The sequence below is a fragment of the Schistocerca nitens genome, chromosome 3, assembly GCF_023898315.1.
Source record: "Schistocerca nitens isolate TAMUIC-IGC-003100 chromosome 3, iqSchNite1.1, whole genome shotgun sequence".
NCBI classification, from domain to species: domain Eukaryota; kingdom Metazoa; phylum Arthropoda; class Insecta; order Orthoptera; family Acrididae; genus Schistocerca; species Schistocerca nitens.
Window position 1 is genome coordinate 348879740 of NC_064616.1, and position 26305 is coordinate 348906044.

Sequence of the window (26305 nt, forward strand, 5' to 3'; positions counted from 1 at the left end):
TTCTGTTCTTTCCTTCCTGCTTGTGAGAAGAGGCCATTCACTCAACCCACAACAGTAAATGCATGCTGTTAACACAGTGTCATTTCATCCACGTAACATCATAAAGGACCGATTTCTACCAAACATCTATCGCTGATATGGTTTATGTGCCATCAGTGCACTTCTTTCACTGCGTACACAGTTGGCTCATGTTCAGCAGTGGAGCTCATGCTGTTACTTCACTGTGGAATTATAAGAGCATGAAGTTCAGTGAGCAGAGAGGATGCTGAAGCAAATGTGCTATCTGACCAAAGGCTTCCGACTGGAAGGAGATGCATGGTGAAGAAGCTAGTTAAAAAGGTGGAGGGGATATGTAATTTACTTGCACCTCTAGCCAGTATTTTTGCTCTTCTCAAGTTATAGGTGCCACTATCTGCTGTTGTTGTTGTGGTCTTCAGTCCTGAGACTGGTTTGATGCAGCTCTCCATGCTACTCTATCCTGTGCAAGCTTCTTCATCTCCCAGTACCTACTGCAACCTACATCCTTCTGAATCTGCTTAGTGTATTGATCTCTTGGTCTCCCTCTACGATTTTTACCCTCCACGCTGCCCTCCAATGCTAAAGTTGTGATCCCTTGATGCCTCAAAACATGTCCTACCAACCGATCCCTTCTTTTAGTCAAGTTGTGCCACAAACTTCTCTTCTCCCCAATCCTATTCAATACCTCCTCATTAGTTATGTGATCTACCCACCTTATCTTCAGCATTCTTCTGTAGCACCACATTTCGAAAGCTTCTATTCTCTTCTTGTCCAAACTAGTTATCGTCCATGTCTCACTTCCATACATGGCTACACTCCATACAAATACTTTCAGAAACGACTTCCTGACACCTAAATCTATACTCGATGTTAACAAATTTCTCTTCTTGAGAAACGCTTTCCTTGCCATTGCCAGTCTACATTTTATATCCTCTCTACTTCGACCATCATCGGTTATTTTACTCCCTAAATAGCAAAACTCCTTTACTACTTTAAGTGTCTCATTTCCTAATCTAATTCCCTCAGCATCACCCGACTTAATTTGACTACATTCCATTATCCTCGTTTTGCTTTTGTTGATGTTCATCTTATATCCTCCTTTCAAGACATTGTCCATTCCGTTCAACTGCTCTTCCAAGTCCTTTGCTGTCTCTGACAGAATTACAATGTCATCGACGAACCTCAAAGTTTTTACTTCTTCTCCATGAATTTTAATACCTACTCCGAACTTTTCTTTTGTTTCCTTTACTGCTTGCTCAATATACAGATTGAATAACATCGAGGAGAGGCTACAACCCTGTCTCACTCCTTTCCCAACCACTGCTTCCCTTTCATGTCCCTCGACTCTTATAACTGCCATCTGGTTTCTGTACAAATTGTAAATAGCCTTTCGCTCCCTGTATTTTACCCCTGCCACCTTCAGAATTTGAAAGAGAGTATTCCAGTCAACATTGTCAAAAGCTTTCTCTAAGTCTACAAATGCTAGAAACGTAGGTTTGCCTTTTCTTAATCTTTCTTCCAAGATAAGTCGTAAGGTCAGTATTGCCTCACGTGTTCCAACATTTCTACGGAATCCAAACTGATCTTCCCCGAGGTCGGCTTCTACCAGTTTTTCCATTCGTCTGTAAAGAATTCGCGTTAGTATTTTACAGCTGTGACTTATTAAACTGATAGTTTGGTAATTTTCACATCTGTCAACACCTGCTTTCTTTGGGATTGGAATTATTATATTCTTCTTGAAGTCTGAGGGTATTTCACCTGTCTCATACATCGTGCTCACTAGATGGTAGAGTTTTGTCATGACTGGCTCTCCCGAGGCCATCAGTAGTTCTAGTGGAATGTTGTCTACTCCCAGGGCCTTGTTTCGACTCAGGTCTTTCAGTGCTCTGTCAAACTCTTCACGCAGTATCTTATCTCCCATTTCGTCGTCATCTACATCCTCTTCCATTTCCATAATATTGTCCTCGAGTACATCTCCCTTGTATAAACCCTCTATATACTCCTTCCACCTTTCTGCCTTCCCTTCTTTGCTTAGAACTGGGTTTCCATCTGAGCTCTTGATATTCATACAAGTGGTTCTCTTCTCTCCAAAGGTCTCTTTAATTTTCCTGTAGGCAGTATCTATCTTACCCCTAGTGAGACAAGCCTCTACATCCTTACATTTGTCCTCTAGCCATCCCTGCTTAGCCATTTTGCACTTCCTGTCGATCTCATTTTTGAGACGTTTGTATTCCTTTTTGCCTGCTTCATTTACTGCATTTTTATATTTTCTCCTTTCATCAATTAAATTCAATATTTCTTCTGTTACCCAAGGATTTCTATTAGCCCTCGTCTTTTTACCTACTTGATCGTCTGCTGCCTTCACCACTTCATCCCTCAGAGCTACCCATTCTTCTTCTACTGTATTTCTTTCCCCCATTCCTGTCAATTGTCCCCTTATGCTCTCCCTGAAACTCTCTACAACCTCTGGTTCTTTCAGTTTATCCAGGTCCCATCTCCTTAAATTCCCACCTTTTTGCAGTTTCTTCAGTTTCAATCTGCAGTTCATAACCAATAGATTGTGGTCAGAATCCACATCTGCCCCAGGAAATGTCTTACAATTTAAAACCTGGTTCCTAAATCTCTGTCTTACCATTATATAATCTATCTGAAACCTGTCAGTATCTCCTGGCTTCTTCCATGTATACAGCCTCCTTTCATGATTCTTGAACCAAGTGTTAGCTATGATTAAGTTATGCTCTGTGCAAAATTCTACAAGGCGGCTTCCTCTTTCATTCCTTCCCCCCAATCCATATTCACCTACTATGTTTCCTTCTCTCCCTTTTCCTACTGACGAATTCCAGTCACCCATGACTATTAAATTTTCGTCTCCCTTCACTACCTGAATAATTTCTTTTATCTCGTCATACATTTCATCTATTTCTTCATCATCTGCCGAGCTAGTTGGCATATAAACTTGTACTACTGTAGTAGGCATGGGCTTTGTGTCTATCTTGGCCACAATAATGCGTTCACTATGCTGTTTGTAGTAGCTAACCCGCACTCCTATTTTTTTATTCATTATTAAACCTACTCCTGCATTACCCCTATTTGATTTTGTATTTATAACCCTGTAATCACCTGACCAAAAGTCTTGTTCCTCCTGCCACCGAACTTCACTAATTCCCACTATATCTAACTTTAACCTATCCATTTCTCTTTTCAAATTTTCTAACCTACCTGCCCGATTAAGTGATCTGACATTCCATGCTCCGATCCGTAGAACGCCAGTTTTCTTTCTCCTGATAACGACGTCCTCTTGGGTAGTCCCCGCCCGGAGATCCGAATGGGGGACTATTTTACCTCCGGAATATTTTACCCAAGAGGACGCCATCATCATTTAATCATACAGTAGAGCTGCATGTCCTCGGGAAAAATTACGGCTGTAGTTTCCCCTTGCTTTCAGCCGTTCGCAGTACCAGCACAGCAAGGCCGTTTTGGTTAATGTTACAAGGCCAGATCAGTCAATCATCCAGACTGTTGCCCCTGCAACTACTGAAAAGGCTGCTGCCCCTCTTCAGGAACCACATGTTTGTCTGGCCTCTCAACAGATACCCCTCCGTTGTGGTTGCACCTACGGTACGGCCATCTGTATCGCTGAGGCACGCAAGCCTCCCCACCAACGGCAAGGTCCATGGTTCATGGGGGGTATGTGTCTGCTATGTAAATAAAAAAGAATTCAAGAATAAGCCTTCTGTGGCTGATTAATAGTATTATGGGAATCATTAGTCTTTTAGCATATAGACAGCTATACTCAGTTCATCAAAGCTGAAGCCTCGTGTAAACAAAAGTATGCTCTGCCATTGGTCACTAACTGCACCTCTAAAGCATCCAGTATCATAAGACCACCACCTTACTTGCGTATTAGGTATTTTGTTCTTGTTCTAGCATGAATGAAACTGTGTCACGAAGTGCATGGCAGAAGGTACCTAGCATACTAATGCATGTTTGAGTTTCTTCCTGTTCCTGTTGTGTGTGGAATGTGAGAAGGATGGATGCTTAAATGTCTCATTGTATGCTATAATTAGTCCAGACTTGTCTTCATGATCTCTATTGGAATGATGCATAAGGGAATGAAGAATATCTCTGGTTTCATACTTATTGAAACTTTGTAAGTAGGCTTTCACGGTGTAAATGGCATCTCTCATTAAGTGTCTGCCAATTCAGGTTTTTCAGGATTTCTGTGAAACTCTCCTGTGAGTCAAACAAACTTGTGACCATTTGCAACCCCCACTTCTCTGTACACATTCAATATCCCCTGTTAGTCATATTTGGTATGGGGCGCACTCACTTGAATAATTTTCTAAGATGGAATGCAAAAGTGTTTTGTGAACAGCCTTCTTTATAGATTGTCTCCATTTCATCACTTTTGACAAAAAGTCTCTTAGGAGATCTGCAACTATTTTTAGCAATGGAGATATTCTGGTCTTGCTCACAATGTAATTTTTATTAGCATATCATTATTGCACACTTCAGTATACCCCCATCATCAGATCTGTCAAAATCTGTGTACAGTAAAACCCTATTTTTACATTCCTGCTGTTTACATTTTCCCCACTTTTTACATTCATTTTTGTCAGTTCCAATGGAAGTCCTATTCTCTCAATACAGTGCTTTCCTGTCATTAAAAATTTCCATCATTTTAAGTTTTCTTTGAAGTTGTCATAATCTTTAACATTGATTTTCATACACATTCCTGCTCAAAGTCAGCTTTGGAACAAAACTGAAAACACAGACAATATGCAAAGTTATTGATCATGTAACGTAACATTAGCACAGTAAGCAAGATTTTCATTGTCGGTGTTCATTGGGTCATGACCAATGGGGTGGGAAAGTATGCTTAGTTACTGCCTTAATGATAATCACAATCTGATGATAGTGACTCTAGTAGCAACCTTCCTTCTGTTCATTGTATTGTGTTACAACAGCTTAAATTTAATTTACACAAATAAACACCACTTTTTAAGATGGATGTCTTTATAATGGGCTTTCACAAATCGTCTTTACTTCTGCGTGAAATACTCTAATCCGTACTGGGCACACAGTGTTAGATTGGTACAACCAACGTAAACAGTCCTCCACAAGATGCTCCGTAACATGACAACAGTTTTCGCCCTCTCTCTCACCGAGGACTTCCCCAGACTGTGTGACCTCTTTATTGGCAAGAAGCAGTAAATTTCATGCCTGTTGTTCTTGACTTACGAAGACTGCCAACTTTTTAGTGTTTTAACTAATATTGTGTCAAAAGATTTATTTACTGTAATTTTATAATGATTATCAGTAATAAGTCTCGCATTAGAACACAAATGTCTTTTTAATGTGGTTTCATGAAAGACTTTTGCTTCCATGTTTTATTTACACTATTGGACATATTCAACATGAAGAAGGAAACTCATGCACATGTTTTGTGTCAGCACTGAGCCACTGCCTTTGTGATTGATGCTTTGTATACTGTGGAGAGACAAGTAGAACTAATTGCTGTGAGAAAGGAACAAAAAAATTAATTATTTCAGCTTTTTTAAATAGGCAAAATTTAAATTGTTTAAATTTCATGTTTTGAACACTATAAAGAGAAAGTCAGTAAGAGTAAATCATTCATTTTCATTTGGTATGTTTCCTATGCTTTCCTGTATTTTACACTTTCCTGGATTTTACACTTTTTTGGGTCAGTCTGCTGAAAAGTGTAAAAAGGGGGGGTTTTACTGTATAGTCCATTGTCACCGCCTAATACATTCTGGCAGACCATAAGTGCCCAATTCCATTTTGCCAGTATCCTTCCAATGAACTGATCTGCTTTACTCGTTCTGATGACAGCCTTTGTGAACATTACATTCAAACCCATACACTTCGTTGCATCCAGGCATTTATATGAGTCCACTAACTCCAATTGTGACTGATTTGTGTTGTAGTCATAGGATACAACTTCTCTGTGTTTTGTGAATTGCACAGTTTTATATTACAGAACATTTAAAACAATTTGCTGAACTTTGTACCACTTTGAAATCTTATTCAGATCTAACTGAATGTTTCTGCAATTTTTTTTTTTTTTTTTTTCAGACAATACTTCATCGCAGACAACTGCATCATCTGCAAATAGTCTGAGGCTGCTATTAATATTGTGTGCCAGGTCATAAATATATAATATGAACAAAAGGTCCCAACAGACATCCCTGGGGCACTCCTGAAGTTACTTTTACTTCTATTGATTATTCTCCGTCCAAGATAACATGCTGATCCCTATCAAGAAAACCGAGCGAGGTGGTGCAGTGGTTAGCACACTGGACTCGCATTCGGAAGGACGGCGGTTCGATCCCACGTCCGGCTATCCTGATTTAGGTTTTCTGTGATTTCCCTAAATCAAACGGCCGACTTTCTTCCCCATCCTTCCCTAATCCTATGAGACCAATAACCTCGCTGTTTGGTCTCTTCCCCCACACAACCAACCAACCAACCCTATCAAGAAATCTTCAATCTATTCATAACTTTTGATATTAATATAATAGAGGGAAACATTCCACGTGGGAAAAATATATCTAAAAACAAAGATGATGTGACTTACCAAACGAAAGCGCTGACAGGTTGATAGACACACAAACAAACACAAACATACACACAAAATTCAAGCTTTCGCAACAAACTGTTGCCTCATCAGGAAAGAGGGAAGGAGAGGGAAAGACGAAAGGATGTGGGTTTTAAGGGAGAGGGTAAGGAGTCATTCCAATCCCGGGAGCGGAAAGACTTACCTTAGGGGGAAAAAAGGACGGGTATACACTCGCGCACGCACACACACACACACACACACACACACACACACATATCCATCCACACATTGGCGTCTGTATATGTGTGAATGGATATGTGTGTGTGTGCGAGTGTATATCCGTCCTTTTTTCCCCCTAAGGTAAGTCTTTCCGCTCCCGGGATTGGAATGACTCCTTACCCTCTCCCTTAAAACCCACATCCTTTCGTCTTTCCCTCTCCTTCTCTCTTTCCTGATGAGGCTACAGTTTGTTGCGAAAGCTTGAATTTTGTGTGTATGTTTGTGTTTGTTTGTGTGTCTATCGACCTGCCAGCGCTTTCGTTTGGTAAGTCACATCATCTTTGTTTTTAGATATATTCATAACTTTTGTTTGATACTCCAAATAATAATGTTTTGTTAATAGTTATTGGTATTTCACCAAGTCAAATGCTTTTTGGAAGTGAAGAAATACTGTATCCACCTATACTGCCTTGATCCATGGCCTTCAAAATGTCACGAATAAAGCACAAGGGGTTTCACTTGTCACGTGTTTTTGGAATCCATGCTGGTTTGCATGGAAGAGGTCATTCTCCCTGACACTAGAGTAACACAACAATTTACAGTAGCTGTAGGAAGGTAGTTTTACGTGGAGGGGAGGGGTCAATTTGACAGCTTTGCCAGGTATGCAGGATCACATGTGTATGGCTCTGGGGATATTTAATTAGTTTATGCCCAAATTTGGTGCTATTTTTGCCAAATTTGGTGTTGTTTCTGCCAAATTTGGTGTTGTTTCTGCCAAATTTGGTGGTGTTTCTGCCAAATTTGGTGTTGTTTCTGCAATATCTGTTATTATTTTGCTAATCTGTTATTCTTTTGCCAAATGTGTTGCTTTTTTGCCAAATTCAGTGTTTTTTTGCCAAACTATGTTTTAGTTTGTGCAACAAACGGTGCAGTTTTTTGCCGACTTCACTGTATGTTCAGCCAAATTTTTTTTTCACTAAATTCTGTCTCTCTTTTCCCCAAACTCAGTGTTTCTTGCCAAATTTGGTATTATTTTTGTCAAGGTAGCTGTTTTTTTTTGCCACATTAGATGCTATTTTCTAGCCAAATTAGGTGTTATTTTTGCCTCAATCTGTGCTAATTTTTTGCCAAATTGATTGTTTTCTTGTCAAATTCGGTGTTGTTGTTGGTGAAATTTAGTGTTGTTTTATGGCCAATGTTATTGTCACATCAAAGTTTGCTGGACAAGGAATGAAATGTCATTTTAAGATTTTACACGAACCACAGCCTTGAGAAGATTATAATTGAAAACACTGTTTTAACATTCAATAAGTATTAGTTACAAACATTAGTAAACTGCTACCCTCACATTTTTAACATTTTTCACATGGAAAAATTGCAAATTTCACGCGATATCTTGTAAAAATCGCCGACTTCACTTTACTTCAGTAAAAACTGCTAATTTCACATTACTATTTTCATGAAATTTCCTGTCCTAGTAATGCATAATGTGATGTGGCAGTCTGAAATATTTCATCCTGTTAACATGTGGAAGCCAGTTCTGTCTGCATTTTTATGGTAATCTATGATAACAGTTATTTTAAGCCCTTTGACCATGGTTTATGGGAATAGACATCTATAGATGGCAGTTCTCCACAGAAATTTCATTCTAGTTGCTGTGAAGGTTTTACTTTCGTAGTGTTAAGTAGTATTTTATTCATTGTAATAAACAAGGGTTGATCATTAAAACTTTATAAACTGTTAATTGTGTCTGTTTTTGAACTTTTGTTGTTTTGAAAAACCTATTGGTGATTCTCAGTGTTGAATTTTGTAGCATATATCTATCATCTCCATAAGGCAATACAGAGTCTCAGTATTTAAAACCCTTGGAGCCCATGACTTGACTTCTTGTTGTTGAAATTATTATACCTTTTTACTGTAAAATTTGGATAGTATATGAAGTATTGCAGTTCTTCACCAGTACTAACAAAGAGAATCAAGTCATGTGCATTTATCAAGGTATAATTATTTGGAAGTTAAATGTTATCATGAATTGCTAATCTCCATTGTCTTACAGCTGCATTGATATTGCTGGTAAAGTGATGAATGGGTCAACCACATTAAATGCTGCAGTTTAGTGGCTTCTATTCAGAAAATTCTGATCCCAATTTCCCAGAGATCATTTTTTTTTCTACAGAATGTATAAATTGGTTGTATAATATGATTAGGTGTTTTGTCATCAGCTGAAATTTCAGTGTTTTATCTGTCTACACAATCAGATACTTCCTCTTAACTGATAAACTCAATATGTGTTTTTCTTTTAAATTGTTCATACTTTTCAGAGTAAAAGAGCCATCAGCACAGGTGTTTATGGTGTTAATTTTTTTTTTTTAACCACCTTCGTGGATAGTATCATGTTGACATTAGTAATAAGTAGACTAGTCTGTTTCTGTAAACTCAAGTGCCTAGGAGAAAGGTTGATATTTTATTATTTGCTATTATATAATCTATTATGGACTAAGAATTTCAAATTGACTAAGTGTGGCTGTAATAAAATGTGTTTGTGGTTTTTAAGTTGTTATAAATTATAAAATCTAATGACCTCTTCCTGTGTTGGTAACCAGTGTTCACCATGTATTCCAACAGAATATAGCATTGTTATGTGGCTATGACTTTAAGATGACCAACTAATGTTAAATAATCTATTTGGTCAACTTTTCTTATAACTTCCTTTAACATAGAGTTGAAGCTTTCATGTTCTGTGCCCTCATCTTCTGTTGATGCACATATTCCTATCATTGTTGGCTACCCTAACATCAATTTTAACCTCATTTAGATAATCCTTTCATTCCAAAAAAAGTATAATTGTTGATATTTGTTCTGGTAACTTACTTATTGTAAATTCCATTCTTCTTTTTGCTGTTTTGCTGATACTAATTACATGGCAAACTTGTCTATAATGATCAATGATCAGTTATTTCTTCTTTCTCTCTCTCTCTCTCTCTCTCTCTTTTTCTTTCTCTTTTGTTTTGTTATTACAACAGTTTTTATGAACTCTCAGTTTACGAGTTGATCTAGTTCTAAATTCTTAAAATCCGTACCTTGAATTTTCCATCCAGTGATGTCAAAAATATATGTTTCTTTTTCTTTTTGTGCCCTTGTGGATTGCCGTGTTGTAACTTTTTGTGTTCCCTTTTTCTTTCTGGGTACTTGAAAGCAGTAAAGATGTCCTACTAATTTATTATTAGCTATGGCATAGTATGTTTAGTAGATTTGTTGGCAATTGCTGGTTTCTAAACTGATCCTTGTGTGGATTAGGACTTCCCTACTCCCAATGAACGGTTATTACACTGTGACTCGGTCCGCAGAGCAACGCCTCTTGTAATAGGGAATACCGTGTGGGGATAAAATGAGTGTTACATAGGAAAAGCTACAAGAGATGCAGAACTATGCTTAACTACCCCCTTTGCATCATCTGCAAAGGGTAGTACAGAAAAACTATGCAAATATAGTGGTGGGAAGAGACATATTAAGAAACTTAGCTAACAAATTGTCTGACGCCACACAAAAATCATATTCTCAGACTATTTACAGAAAGTTTCTGTGTTGTCCTTTCAACTAGAAGGGCCAACAGTGAATTTTTTTCCAATTAATTGCTATGCAACATACTTTTTTAGCAGTGAACTCATATTCAATTTGCAGAACAGTTTTTTTCTTCTTCTTTGTATAGGTCTAGAATGCTGGAAAAAGCCATTTACAATTAATATATCAAGTGATATTTCTTTTTAAGTGTGTCCCCAAAATAGACTGAAAAGCTGACATGTTGAATTTCATTCGTGTCAGTGCTGTACAGGGCTTCAACTCTGGCTGTGATTTTTGCAGCCAATTTTTGTGCTCTTAAGTGTACTGTCTGAATAATATTACTAATTAGTTACTTCTTTCCTTAATATAAATGTATAATCAAGGCTTGCACTAATTTATATAAGAAAATACTAATTGAAGTAGCAGTATAGTTTTTTAAAAAGCCTATAAAAACGTATTTCCCTTCTTTGGTGTTTCATTTTGTGTTTTTATATACTATTACAGGAAACATGAGTGGTTCCAGAAAGAGTTACCAGCATACTTATTTCCATCTCCAGTAGAACAGGATGCGTCTGTTATTGATACTGATGCAGTTAATGAAGTTTGTGAGGTAATGTGGTGCTATTTAATATTTCCACTATTATCAGATGAAGAACTGTAGTTTCTTATCTTTGAGAAAAATAAGTGTTTGTTAATGTGAGATTGTTGTCAAATGTTAGGTATATTTCATGTACTAATTTCATTTAGACGTTATTGTCTGTTGTGAATTCAATCTTTACCTCACTGAAAAATAAAATTGAGAAAGAAAATGTGTGTGTGTGTGTGTGTGTGTGTGTGTGTGTGTGTGTGTGTGTGTGTGTGTGTCTTTGACTTTTCAGAGATGTCACTAAACCCACCCAAAGATGTAAACAGCCATGCATGAGCAGTGCCTATTAGACAGAGAGGATCTGACAGCCGATCAGTTCCAGTCATTCCACCAGGAACGAGGTACATGGCTTGTGTTGTCCGAAGTTCAACCATGCCTACATGGTCAACACCATGGTGCGATCATGTCTGCATTGTTACTTTGAGCCAGGAAGGGCTCCCAACAAGGGAAGTGTCCAGGTATTTTGGAGTGAACCAAAGCAATGCCGTTTGGGCGTGGAGGAGATACAGAGAGACAGGAGCTGTCAATGACATGCCTCTCTCAGGCTGCCCAATGGCTACTATTGCAGTGGATGACTGCTACCTATGGATTATAACTAGGAGGAACCATGACAGCAACGCCACCATGTTGAATAATGCTTTTCGTGCAGCCACAGGACATTGTGTTATGACTCAAACTGTGCACAGTAGGCTGCATGATGCGCAACTTCACTCCCGACATCAATGGTGAGGTCTATCTTCTCATCCACGACACCATGCAGCATGGTACAGATGGGTCCAACAACATGCCGAATGGACCGCTCAGGATTGGCATCACGTTCTCTTCACCGATGAGTGTCGCATATGCCTTCAACCAGACAATTGTCGGAGACATATTTGGAGGCAACCTGGTCAGGTTGAATGCCTTAGACACACTGCCCAGTGAGTGCAGCAAGGTGGAGCTCCCCTTCTGTTTTGGGGTGGCATTATGTGGGGCCAACGTACACGGCTGGTGGTCATGGGAGGCGCTGTAACGGCTGTACGATACGTAAATGCCATCCTCCAACCGATAGTGCAACCATATTGACAGCATATTAGCGAGGCATTCGTCTTCATGGACGACTATTCGTGCCTGCATTGTGCACATGTTGTGAATGACTTCCTTCAGGATAACAACATCACTAGACTAGAGTAGCCAGCGTGTTCTCCGGACATGAACCCTATCGGACATGACCTGGGATAGACTGAACAGGGCTGTTTATGGGTGATGTGACCCACCAACCACTCTGAGGGCTCCACGCCGAATTGCTGTTGACGAGTGGGACAATCTGGACCAACAGTGCATTGATGAACTTGTGGATAGTATGCTACGACAAATACATGCATACATCAATGCAAGAGGACATGCTACGGGGTATTAGAGGTATCAGTGTGTACAGCAATCTGGACCACCACCTCTGAAGGTCTCACTGTATGGTGGTACAACATGCAATGTGTGGTTTTCATGAGCAATAAAAAGGGTGGAAATGATGTTTATGTTGATCTCTATTACAATTTTCTGTACAGGTTCCGGAACTCTCGGAACTGAGGTGATGCAAAACTTTTTTTTTATGTGTGTATATGAAGTGATTTGCAAACTGTAGAGATTTCTTGTACAATGAATTTCGGGCCAGCTCTCTGTGCTGGAGAGATTCTGCAAAGATTGGAAGGTAGGAGACAAGTACTAGAGGCAGTAAGGTTATGAGGGAGGGTCATGAATTGTGTGTGAATAACTCAGTCAGTAAGAGTACTGCCCATGAAATGCAAAGTTCTTTGTTTGACTCCCAGTCCATCACATAATTTTATTCTTCCAACAATTTTCAAAAAAATGTCCACACCACTGTAGAGTGAAAAATTCATTCTGAAACAATTCCATAGGTTGCAGCTATGCCTTTTCTCCTCAGTATCCTTTTGTCTAGGACTACTACTCCATTAAGGTAAGCTGGAGAGCTTCTGCTGGCAACATCAATATCACACCATAAATCATGAAACAAATGCATTGCAATACCACACGTAAGTGGATCATTTTGCTTCATGTCTTCTAAATTTTTGCTGGGTGTCTAATTTGACCAGTGGAGAGTCATGCTGGCCTTATGCCATGCTGTTAGGAAACAATAAGTGGAGAGTCGTGCTGGCCTAGTGCCATGCCATTAGAAAACAATCACCCGTAACTCTCTTTCAATGAGGTTTTATAAACTGTATACACACTGTTTTCTGTTTCAGTGGAAATCAAACATGAAGAACAATATTCTGCCACCAGCAACAATGTTGCTACTATTTCTGATTGTGCTGATTGTGTTACAGTGTTATCTTGCTATGGTTTCTTAGTTAAGCCAAAATGATTGTGTTACAACAAGTTGACATTATTAACAAAAGTTTTCCTTTGCTTTAGAGTGCATGCAGGAAAGCTATTTCTGTCACTGCTAATTCTCTCTCTCTCTCTCTCTCTCTCTCTCTCTCTCTCTGACACACGCACACACACACACACACACACACACACACAGTTGATCCCTGAACTCCGTTAGGCACAGAATACTAAATTAGCAGGTGTTACCTAGTTTCAGGTCCAATAGTATCCCTCTGATTTCTGTGATTGAATCTCCCTCAAACAAAGGGAATTTTTCATCTACTTAGAAAGGCATGTATTTTTCCTAGAAAACATTGTTTGAATACATACGAAAACTGAATCCTAATCAAAATTCTTTTACATCACTTATGAAGCCAGTAATCAAATTTTCAGAAAACTATAATCCAGTAGACACGTCAGCTAGGTAAAATCTGAATTTCTTATCACAAAATCCAAACAACACAAAATAATCTCCTAAAATCTACCAGCCCAGTCAGCTTATGTTATAAATTAAATTGTAACAAAAACTATACAAATCACAAAGGAAATCTCTCAAAAGGCATATTGGTATGCCAAATTTTGTTATAGTTTACCTAGTGTCACACAATAGAAGAAAATAAGTTTATGTAAGCAGGCATTCCTTGTAAATGATTGTGTTATTGCACTGTTGACAAAAAAAACTCACTGTTGATATGCAGATAACACTAACATATTTCAGTAAATTAGGATGCATTTCTGACATGCAAAAAATACACACAGCCAACTGTTGATGTTAAAAGTAAATATGTCCTTTGACTATGCGAGTAACAGATGTCAAAGAGGCTGAGATACTATGCCCAGGACATGATGGTAATCCAGATAAAATAGTAATTAACAATGAGGTATCAGGAGTAGATATGATTTGGAACATCTAGAAATTAGAACCAAGGGAAGGAAACAGAAGGAAAAGAACTCTAGTTGTTACTGATTGGCAGAGAGGGTGAAACAAAAAGCCGAAATCAGGCTATGGAGAGAAAGAACATATGCAAAAAGCAAGAGAATTTGCATTTTGTAAGCTCATATCAGTGGCTACACATTTACTATTGTGTAGGTCCTGTGTTCACCCTCCATGTGGGATTGATCATATAATGTACCATGTTAATGTCTGTAACGAACAAAGTTGTGTGTGGTGGCAAAGACCTCTTGACACTGGACAACTACATTAGAAAAGTGCTATGAAAAAGAACACTGCAAATTTAAACATAGCCAAAGCTTCACAGACAAACAAAAATGGAACAAAACCAAACTTAGCACAAAGAGAGCCATGCGTGAAGTGTTCAACAAAGTCAAAAGTAAAATTCTATGTACAGACTTGAAAGACAAATTTTAAGAAGTTTTGGTCTAATGTTAAACTAGTATATGGATCAAACCCATTGTTGACCCTGTGATCATAATGACATCAAAACACAGGATGACAGAGAGAAGGCTGAAATACGAAACATCATTTGCTAAAACTATTTTGCTAAGGAAGATTGTTCTGTAGTTCCTCTTTTAAATTGTTGCATGAATGCCAGAATGACAGATATCAAAATAAATGACAATGGGATAGAAAAACAACTGAAACTGCTCAAAAGAGGAAAGGCCACTGGACCTGACAGAATACCAATAAGATTCTGTATAGAGTATGACATTTATTTGTTTTGTGAGCTCAGACATTTTACATAAATAATCTTCTTTCTGTGCTTGAACTTCAGTAGAGATTTCATTAATTTTCTTCATACATTTGAAGTGAGCAATTGTTTTAGCCTCTTGATCTTTCCAAAATAGTCATAATATGTTATGAGAACTGAACACCCTTTCTATTAAAACAGGAATTAGTTTTACACTGCCATGCAATGATATGTGTATTGTTTTTAAATGCTGAACCTCTGTAGCAAAAGCCATATATAACAACTAAAAGCCATATCTAACAACTACTATTGATTGTCAAGTTCAGGGATTTTTCATTTTTGGCAGAATTTGTTTGATTTTATCCAGTAATTGAAACAGGCTGCCTAGAACATAGCCTACTGATAGCCTTTATACAAAGAAATACCAAGACATGTCATCAAGAAAATCACAATTGTTCAAATTCATTATAGAAGAAATGAAAAATCTGTCTGTCTTGGCATTTGAGCAGATGTAGTTGATAATTTTTAGAACTTCCTGCATAAGTTGTGGATAATGGAAATATCTACTGTATACAGCATATAAAGGTGACAGGAAGGTTGTGCACATAGAAGATAAGCAAGCCTTTCATGCCATGTTTTGGCCACTCCGGTTATATACTGTCATTAATCTTTCGTTTTAAAGTTTTTTTTTAATTCCATCAGAATTCTATGTTCTTTGGACAAACAGCCTTTAACCACATGGTGTCATAGAAACTGAGAAAAAAATTGTTTTAAATGTGCCCCTCATATAAATTTTACGGTGCATGATAGTTTCATAGTAATTGTGCTCGAGTATCAATCCTAGCTCACCCTGGAGTATTGCAATGAGGTTAATCACCACCATAAGCAATTCATGAGGCTTTCTTTCTGTTGCAGAAACTCTGTATGTGGTAGGTGGCTGATTTATATCCACCAATAAAAGAAAGCCATCAAAATGTGTGCTCAAAAATGCTAATTGAATATTACACATCACTCCACAACAGCTTTAAAAACCACTCCAGAACATTGTATTTAACTTTAAGAGTCCAGCCTTCCTCATCGTGAAGTGATTCAATACTGATTTGTATTCAGGCTACATGCAGGCAATCAGCAGGTCGTCATGTTATCCTTTCTGGTATAGAAATTTTGATGTGGTCACCACCCCACACAAGGATTTTACATTGTACTGAGACAGTGGTGCTTCTCTGTAGGTTCATCAACTCAGATGTTACTGTTGGAATAAATGTTCAACAGCTGTGTTTGTAATATAGTATAGCTGATTTGTCACCATAAAGTTCTTATTCCTCATATTTCATACCAAAATCTTAAGCTGATTCTTTATAGTGTTTATGCAAAGTAGTAATAGCAATTTATATATTGGGTAGGAACATTATATGTTGTGTCTATTTCATACAGCATAGACACAATGAGGTAGCTAGGTGCACGCTAAACTAACGCAGACGGGCTTGAAGTTCTGGAACATGAGACTTATTAATGAATAAGAGGAAAAGTACGTAGATGCGTTTAATACTTATCTTTATTCTCTTGTTGGAATACATCTCTCTTGAATATTAGTAAGCTATAAGCACTGATACAAATGGCGCCTTGCTAGGTAGTAGCTATGGACTAAGCTGAAGGCTATTCAATCTGTCTCTCGGCAAATGAGAGGAAGGCTTGGTAGGTCTAGTCGCAAGCTATGTCGTCCGTACAACTGGGGCGAGGTCTAGTCCGTGTCTTGTGACCTGCCATGTGGTGGCGCTAGGTTTGCGATTACACAGTGGCGACACGCGGGTCCGACATGTACTACAGGACCGCGGCCGATTTAAGTTACCACCTAGCAAGTGTGGTGTCTAGCGGTGACACCACATTATACTCATCAGCTACATTTATGCGACTTGACCAGAGTAGGTTTATGTTGCTCTAGTCACAGTCATCTACACTGTGCAGTGGTGTACTCGAAGAAAGGTAATGATAAACGGCCTAACAAGCATTGCAGTAAGAGGACATTGCTACCACACCATTAACTCATTTTCAGGTTCAGTTTTGTTTCACAGTAATACCACAGGGAATTGTGTATAAAGCAATAGACACTTCTGTCTTTCCAGCTTTTAAATTCATTCTTATGTGGTCTGATTTAGTGTGTTATCCTGCTAATGAGCTTTGTTAATCTTACAGAAATTTGGTGTGAAGGAACATGAAGTTCACAATGCCTTGCTGAGTGGTAATCCTCATGATCAGCTTGCTATTGCATACCATTTAATAATTGACAATAAAAGAATTGCCGATGAAGCTGCAAAGGCAGAGCTCAAAGATTTTTATGTTGCAAGCAGTCCTCCACCTGTTTCATTTAGCCCAAATGAGCTGAATCCTAGTCCTATTCGACCACATCCTGAAAGAATAGCTCGTAAGTATCTCGTTATTGATTGTTTTTATTTCATGATAACATTATAATTATAATAATGAAATGTTTCTAACATTGTGATTGTATGTGTATTAGCTGCCATTCGTGATAAAGCTATTGCTACAAGCAATAGTGGGGCAACTGACAGACGCTCTAGAGGAACTCCAGTCAAAAGAGCTAAGTGGCATTTAGGTAAGTCTGAAGTTCTATTGTAGATTTATTTTAGTCGCTTCAGTTTCCTGTTAAATTTTAAAATAAGTTATGTTTATTTTTATATTTATATTTCATGCTGCAATGAAATGAGGATTTTCATAGTGGTGAAATTGTAAGGGCTGATTTCATAGAATTATTTCAGTGGAATTGAAACTATATACCACCAGACAGTTGATTGATGAGTGAAAATATAAATGTAAAAAAGACTGCCTAATCGGTTGTCTACGCCCTGACTCCAGTGCAGCAGACATCCTCCCTGTCCTACACCCAGCATGCTCTATGCCTGTGGTGCACAGTTATTTTCTGGCTCCTGTTTCAACATTCCATGAAACATACATCATTTATTGGAACATTAATAAATAGGTATAGGTTCTACTACTGAATCAGTGCTTGGCACACCTTTTATTAAGATCTCACTGGTCATCTCATCTGTCAGAAAAATCCTTCAGGAATCTACATCTCATGGAATGGCCGTGGGCTTCAGAAAACAAATGCACATCAGAGACAATATCTAGTCCCAGGTGTGGAACTTGGCTTTAAATAACAGCATGTTACCTCTCAGTTGTTTCTCAGTCATGTTGGAGTGCAGGCAGTGGGAACACCTGTGTCCATCTCTTCCAGTAATTGGCAATATATGTTGCCCTAAAACTTTTGACATGAAAACATCTATTCTCTCATCAGTCGCACTTTCTAGTTTGATAGAATACCATCAGATTTGAATTGCTAATAACCATGAGACTAATAATGTGTAGACAGTGGTTGAGTCCACAATGGATAGATCATGTCTGTACATGTGTGCATGCAGTATTTGTTTTGCCTATGATGTCGTCGTACCAGTGCAGGCGCATGGATATAATTGTTACAAATTATCTTTGTGTAAAGTTATAAATTGGTGTAGCATGGAAATGCATTTAGCTGGGACACTGTCATTGTGAAGAGCTTGCAGGGCACTACTAGAACCCAAAGTGAGACAACAAAAATATTCTCCAAAATATAAATGAAAATTGTTATTAAATTGAAAATTACAAAATAATGAAAGATTTCATCTCATACGACTTGCAAATGTTCCCAGAATTATAAAAAAGCAAGCCAGAGGAAAGTTTGCATTAAAAAGAAACCAGTAGAGTGTAAAAAGTCCAATGTTGAGCGAATCTGAGAGCTATGGCAGCTTTGGAAAGGAAAAGAAAATATGGTTGAAAGTGATTACGTAGCTGGCCCATCGAGCATACAGTGATGGTGACATTCCAAACTTGTGATTTATATATTCTGTAACCATTTTACTACTCTGAGTAACCGTTGTATTAAAGACTTTTGGATTAAAGGAGATAACACACTGAAAAGCAGAAGCATTGAGTTGTCAATAGGGGGGGGGGGGGGGGAACAAGAAACAAACTTGCTGGCTTTCGGAGTTATCCTTTGGTGAGCAAACACCTCCCCCCCCCCCCCCCCCCCACCTACTATGCCCCTACACACTCTGAGAGCTAGCAAGTTTTCTGTCTTTTTGTGTGTGTCTATTGACAACTCAAGCTTCTGCTATTTGGTGAGTGATATTCTTTAATCAAAAAGTATTTACATTTTACAAGAACTTTCCTACGACACTGCATTAAAAGAGACAGTTAAATTACAAATTAATATGAAGCACGTGTTATGATTTTATGCCAACATTTCACGAAAAATATTTGGTGTGGATCCAAACTGGGAACACAGAAATTGTTGTTTAAGCCAGCTGTGTAGGTGATTCCTGCCCATATTCCCAACCTCAAGACATACAGTCTTCACTGGAAACACCGAGCGAGGTGGCGCAGTGGTTAGACACTGGACTCGCATTTGGGAGGACGACGGTTCAATCCCGCGTCCGGCCATCCTGATTTAGGTTTTCCGTGATTTCCCTAAATCATTCCGGGCAAATGCCGGGATGGTTCCTCTGAAAGGGCACGGCCGACTTCCTTCCCCATCCTTCCCTAATCCGATGAGACCTATGACCACGCTGTCTGGTCTCCTTCCCCAACCAACCAACCAACCTTCACTGGAAACATTGCTTTATCCACATATATGAGGTGAGCAAGGGAGGAGGATAAAAATTGACTTATCTTTCCATTTTTTTATGTGTCCTTATAAATCTAATGTGAATAAGTAGTGGTGCATAAAGCTTTTGGGAGATTATTGTAAACTATATTGATATTAAATTTCTTGAGCAATACCCTTGTTCCAAGAATTGGCTGCACACTTTGGTGCACAGTCAAACTTGTGCTAGTTTAAGGATAGTAGTTCCCCATTTATAGCCACATATTTTGATAATTAGTTATTGAATGATATTGCCATTATTTGTGGAAGTGTTTACCAGTGTATCGGTGGCTGGAGGGCGGAACATGAGTGGCATCTTGTTTGTGCCAGTGACAATTGAAACTGTCCAGGCATTTAGTAATTCTGACTGCCTCTCTGACTTCTTGTTTCCATTTATACAGTAGTTTTGATAAAATGTGAATGTATGCACTGTCTAAATCCTGACCACATTTTTCAGTGTGTTCATCTATGGCTGACTTGATGGGTTGCTTGAGGTGCAGCTCACTCATGCTCTTTTAAGAATTCTTTATGCACAACCTCTCTCATACTCTACCCTACAGCCACTAGTACAGCATCTCATGCTTCCAGCCCGCATCTCGTGGTCGTGCGGTAGCGTTCTCGCTTCCCACGCCCGGGTTCGATTCCCGGCGGGGTCAGGGATTTTCTCTGCCTCGTGATGGCTGGGTGTTGTGTGCTGTCCTTAGGTTAGTTGGGTTTAAGTAGTTCTAAGTTCTAGGGGACTTATGACCACAGCAGTTGAGTCCCATGGTGCTCAGAGCCATTTGAGCCACATGCTTCCATGAGTTATGGCAACATATTCAGTAGCTAACTATCAACATCTATGGCAATAAAAGCAGGAAATACTGCAAGTCTGTTAGTATGTCACAGTGTGAGGCCTGTTCCTGGAAGAAGGCCTCAGCAAGAAGACTGAAATGTAGAGCCGGCCGAGGTGGCCGAGTAGTTCTAGGCGCTTCAGTCTGGAACCATGCAACCACTACTGTCGCAGGTTCGAATCCTGCCTCGGGCATGGATATGTGTGATGTCCTTAGGTTAGTTAGGTTTAAGTAGTTCTAAGTTCTACGGGACTGATGACCTTAGATGTTAAGTCCCACAGTGCTCAGAGCCATTTGAACCATTTTTTGAAATGTAGAATCAGAATCACTGAAGCAAAATTTGAAGGCTTATGTTGTTATGCAACAAGCATCAGATGATTTTATTTCTACATTTTTGAAGCAACTGATGTGAGGAGTTGAACTGCTGTCGTTAGTAGAATGTAAATAATTTCTTGAATTTATTAAGTTTTTTCTTCTTGCAATGGACAATTTCAAAGGTAACCATTTTTTTCCAAATTAATGATGATGGTTCAATACTCAAGACACAGTACTTGTACACAAGTTACAGAAAAATATATGTGTGAATTTATCAAGTTGAATTTATTACCTCTTACAGGTATTAGATCACAGAGCAAACCCAATGACATTATGAATGAAGTCTACAGAGCAATGAAAGCGCTAAACTATGTGAGTATTGAATTGTGTAGTTTTTTAAATATTCAGCAGTTTCAATGGTTGGTGAACTTACCAAATACTTTTTATTACTTGTTCAACATTTTACACCAGTGCAATATTTTCCTCATATTTTTGTTCTATTTGCAGTGATGTATTACATTTTCATGAATGCCAGATAAAGCAAATTGCAGCTAAATTCTTAAATTAGCTGTCAAGTGTCAATTGTGTTCAGAGTGTTTAAGTGCAAAATTGTTTCTTATATATTGTGTGATGACAGATAAAATCATGGCCATTCTGCTTGGTATCAGTATTTTAGTGTTTTTTTGTTGTACTTGCTGCGGTAAGTTTGTGTACCGGATATCATAAAATCTGATAAATGAAGAATACTAAGAGTATTTCAAGCAAAAGTTTGGACATTTTGATTTCCATTTCAAAGCATGTATAAAATGAATCTTTACCAGAATGGAAAATTTGTGCCTTAACGTACTTATAAAATACTGAACTGTGAAGGGAAGCTTTTTTCGTAGGTTATCTGAACACTTAGTAGCACACTGAAGGAAAATTTAACATTGATTATTTGTCTTTGAATGTAAAGGTAAATTTGGGTATACTTAATCATCTTCGGTACCTGAAAAACAGTTATAAGTTTTGTTTAGTGCAGAATCAGTTCCAGTGTCTTCCTAATAAGTAAGAATTTGCAGCCATCACAGTCAGAAGTCACTCGCAGATTTCACAGTCAGAAGTCACTCGCAGAATTCAACAATCAAAGCACAAATGTCAAAAAGAGATGGGCATGGAAATACTAAGGGTGCTGGTCAGAGTAATAGCATATGTAATACCATGCTATGTTGCAAACCTAGTTAAGAGTCTTTGATCCACCATTGTTGTCCACTGAGGGAGATAGGATGGGAGCAGATATCCCATGAGTACATTTCAAGCTCCATCCATCAGAGCACATGATAATGACAGCTCCATCTGTTGTCAAAATATTGTGTTTATCTATCTCAAAGATAGATAGTGGCACAACTTGACTAGAAGAAGGGATCGCTTGGTAGGACATGTTCTGAGACATCGAGGGATCACCAATTTAGTATTGGAGGGCAGCGTGGAGGGTAAAAATTGTAGAGGGTGACCAAGAGATGAATACACTAAGCAGATTCAGAAGGATGTAGGCTGCAGTAGGTACTGGGAGATGAAGAAGCTTGCACAGGGTAGAGTAGCATGGAGAGCTGCATCAGACCAGTCTCAGGACTGAAGACCACAACAACAACATCTCAAAGATCTGGATGTTCACTTGAGAAGTCTTTGTACATGCCAGGAAAAAATAAAGAATCTTTTTGTTATTATACCTCAAATAAATTGCTTTCTTAAAGCAGTATGATGCATGTCACAGAAACACTAAAAAAAATTACTTTGAAGTTTCCAAAAACTGTTGAGAATAAAATTAAAACATTTTGAGCATGTGTGTAGGAGAGTGTGTAGCATTCTAGTATTGTAATGGCATTGGCTAGGTTGATTGTTGCTAGTAGTTATTTTTATTTCACTTCTATATTTATCATCAAACTGAAATATTGGATAACAAAATATTGAATCTTAATTTTTCAACTAAACTAACAGATTTTTTATTTTTTATTACTAATTGGGTGAAAATTAAAGTTTAGTGTATAAATGTGAAACTTCAGTTAAAAAATAAACATTTTTATTTCTAGAGATGGGACAGTATTATTAATATAGGTAATATTCAAAATAAGAAAATTCAGTAATGTTTTTTCATTTAAAAAGAAGACATTTAACATTGTTGTTCTAAATTTTAATTTTCTCTGAATACCTAGTGAAACCTTATAACCAAATACCTCTGGAATCAGAGGACATTCAGAAAACTGCAATACCTACACCGTTTGACTGTTTGAATTAGCATATGTGTCTTGTGGCGTATGGGACGTAGCACAGACTTTCTAGCACTTTATTGGTTAAGTTTAGTGGGAAATAGACTTCTGCTTTGCATACACAAATATGTGGCATCATCACCCTCAGGAGAACATGAAAGACACCTACGCTTAGTTTTCTGATGGTTTGGTGACTATGGAATCTTCATAAATCTGGTTAATGTGTCATTTGTGCTTACGAAGTGACGTTTCTGGGATTTTGGGTTATCGCAACATGTATGTATCTGCCTATGGAGCACATCACTGCACGTATCTCTTCCACAGCCCCAAAAACGGCACACAAAATGCATCGGTACCTGCAGATGATAAACTTTTACCATCATTTTTTACCCCAAGCACCACTCTGTGCTGTACCAGCCAGCCCCAAAGTGCATGGTTCCATGCCTGTCATTTGGCCTGATGAACTACAGGAAGCATTTGAAGCCTGCCAGACAAGCCTCACACAAGGTGCCCTCCTTGCTCATCTGATCACTGACACCCCACTAGCTATTTTCTCAGATGCCCTATCTCATGCTGTCGGTGCTGTGCTACAACAGAAAATGTGGTGTCACCGCCAGACACCACACTTGCTAGGTGGTAGCCTTTAAATCGGCCACGGTCTGGTAGTATACGTCGGACCCGCGTGTCGCCACTGTCAGTGATTGCAGACCGAGTGCCACCACACAGCAGGTCTAGAGAGACTTCCTAGCACTCGCCCCAGTTGTACAGCCGACGTTAATAGCAATGGTTCACTGACAAATACGCTCTCATTTGCCGAGACGATAGTTAGCATAGCCTTCAGCTATGTCATTTGCTACGACCTAGCAAGGCGCCATTACCAGTTTATATTCAGTGTAATAATGTCTAAACAAGAGCGATGTTCTCCAATTGTGGATTAGAGTTAAGTATTCCAAGAACTACGTTCTTTTCTTTATAGGATAATTACTTTACCTTGTTCCAGACCTCACGCCAATCTGCGTGAGCTTAACGCGTGCCTTTCGGCTACCTCCGAGTGGCTTGGCTGTCTTGCCACGCCACTACAGAATGTAAATTGCCATTGGCAGCCTCTGGGTTTATTCTCCAAAAATATCACAGATGCTCAGTGATCATGGCCAATATTTTACACAGAACTTTTGTCAGATGGAAGGGCATGCTTTCGTTGTACATACAGACCATCGGCCACTGACTCATATTTTCACAGCCTCAAAATAACTATTTCCCAGTGCAAATCAACCACTAAATGTTAATTTGCAATTAACGACAGAGCTTTGTAATGGCATCAGCATTCTCTTCTTACATACCTGCCTTCTGGATATGTAAATGACAAATGGAAGACATTCCCCTTCCCTTTGCCCTTCAGCATGCTGAATTATGTAATGAACCATTCACTTTGTCTCACGATATGGCCACAGGCCGTAATTCTATTCATAATCAGGTGATACAACATCTGATTGTTACTCAACATCTCCATCCCCTCAGGGTCTTCAACTGTTTTTAGTTGAACAGTGTCTTCCCTTTGCCATGTCAAGATCGTATCATCTTTCCAATACAAAGCCAACATTCATCAACAGTTACTGGCTGACTAGCCTCACCAGCATTCTCTGCAAACTGCTTGAAAGGATGGTTACCCAGCGATTATGCTGGCTTCTTAAATCTTGAAGCTTTATGTCCCTGTATCAGTGTGGTTTCCAGGAAGAAAAATCCACTACTGACCATATGGTTAGGTTGGAAACAGCAGTCTGATAGGCTTTTTGTAAATGCCCCAACACTTCATTGCAGTCTTTTTTGACATACGTAAGGTATATGACAATGCCTGCTGCCATCACATTTTACTTGTCCTCTACGACCGGGGCTTTTGAGGATCCCTACCATATTTCACTCGTCAGTTTTTAGCCCACCAGTTGGTGTCGATTAGGGATGGTATTTCGCTCAGCTCTCCATGGGTCCAAGAGAACAGTGTCCCACAGACCTCTGTGCTAAGTGTCCGGACTGGTCAGGCCTGCACTGTATGTCGATGACTTGCGCTTGGTACAGCTCCCACTCTGTAGTGTTGGCTAGACATTAGCTCCAGGGCACTGTCCAATGGGCGTTTGCTTGGACCCTTTCCTATTGTTTCCAGTTCTCTCCTGCAAAAACAGGGTTCATGCATTTCTGTCACTGTACCATGGTTCATCGTGATCCAGAACTCTGCTTGGACACACTGTACTTGGACATTGTTGCACAGTCCTGAATTGTGGGACTCCTCTTTGAAAGAAGCTGACTTGGCTGCCCCATATTTGCCAACAAAAGACTAACCGCATGTGAAAGTTAATGCTCTCTGCTTCATTGCCAACACCTCTTGTGATGTAGATAGCACTACTCTCCTTCCTGTCTGCTGGGCTCTGATCCAATCCCACTTTGACTATGGTTGCTAGGTTTACGCCTCGGTGGCACCTTTGGCATTGAAATTGTGAGACCCAATCCATCATTGTGGAGTTGAACTAGCTACAGGCACCTTCCGGACTGGTCCGTTAGACAGTCTCCTTGCCAAATTGAGGCTCTTTCAACTTCAGTTCCCATGGAACCAACTATTGCTCACCTATGCATTCAAAAATTTCTCGATCATACAACATATCCTATTAATTTTGCGTACAAGTGACATTGACCCAGTGACACTCATCTTCACACAGGATTACCAGTTGGAATGTGCCTTGCAGCCCTGTGCCAGCATCTCTGCCTACCCTCCCTAGAATGTAATCCCTGTGTTTTCTCGCACAACCCCCCTTGCTTGGTACCCAGGCAATAAATTAGGACCAATCTACAAGGGTCATTTCAGTGGTTCTGCGCACTCTGGGATTCTGCACACTGTGGGATTCTGTATTCCTAGCAGGGCACCTTTATTGTTGAGCTTCCTGATTACTCAGGTCACCTCATGGGAAGCTTCATCAGTTATATCAAAATGTTTTCCGTGGAGTTGTTCCTTCAGTTTGGGAAACAAATCAAAGTTGGGTGAGCTCATATCAGGACTGTATGGTGGTTGGGAAGTATTTCCCATTCGTAGTTGTCTAGCATTTCTTTCACTGGTAGGGCAATATGCAGTCATGTGTTATTGTGCAAAATGATGACACCAAATGCAAGTATGTCAGGCTTTCTTTGACAA

General features: G+C 39.0%; 1 protein-coding gene across 1 annotated transcript in view; it reads left to right on the plus strand.

Annotated features, from left to right (window-relative positions):
• The window catches only part of LOC126248302 (5'-AMP-activated protein kinase catalytic subunit alpha-2), a 175899-nt gene that overhangs the window by 75012 nt on the left and 74582 nt on the right, over nt 1–26305 (plus strand). The window contains exons 7-10 of the mRNA XM_049949169.1: nt 10883–10988; nt 17231–17459; nt 17553–17648; nt 21183–21253. Coding sequence (XP_049805126.1) covers nt 10883–10988; nt 17231–17459; nt 17553–17648; nt 21183–21253 — 502 coding nt within the window. The remainder of the gene's footprint in view (nt 1–10882; nt 10989–17230; nt 17460–17552; nt 17649–21182; nt 21254–26305) is intronic.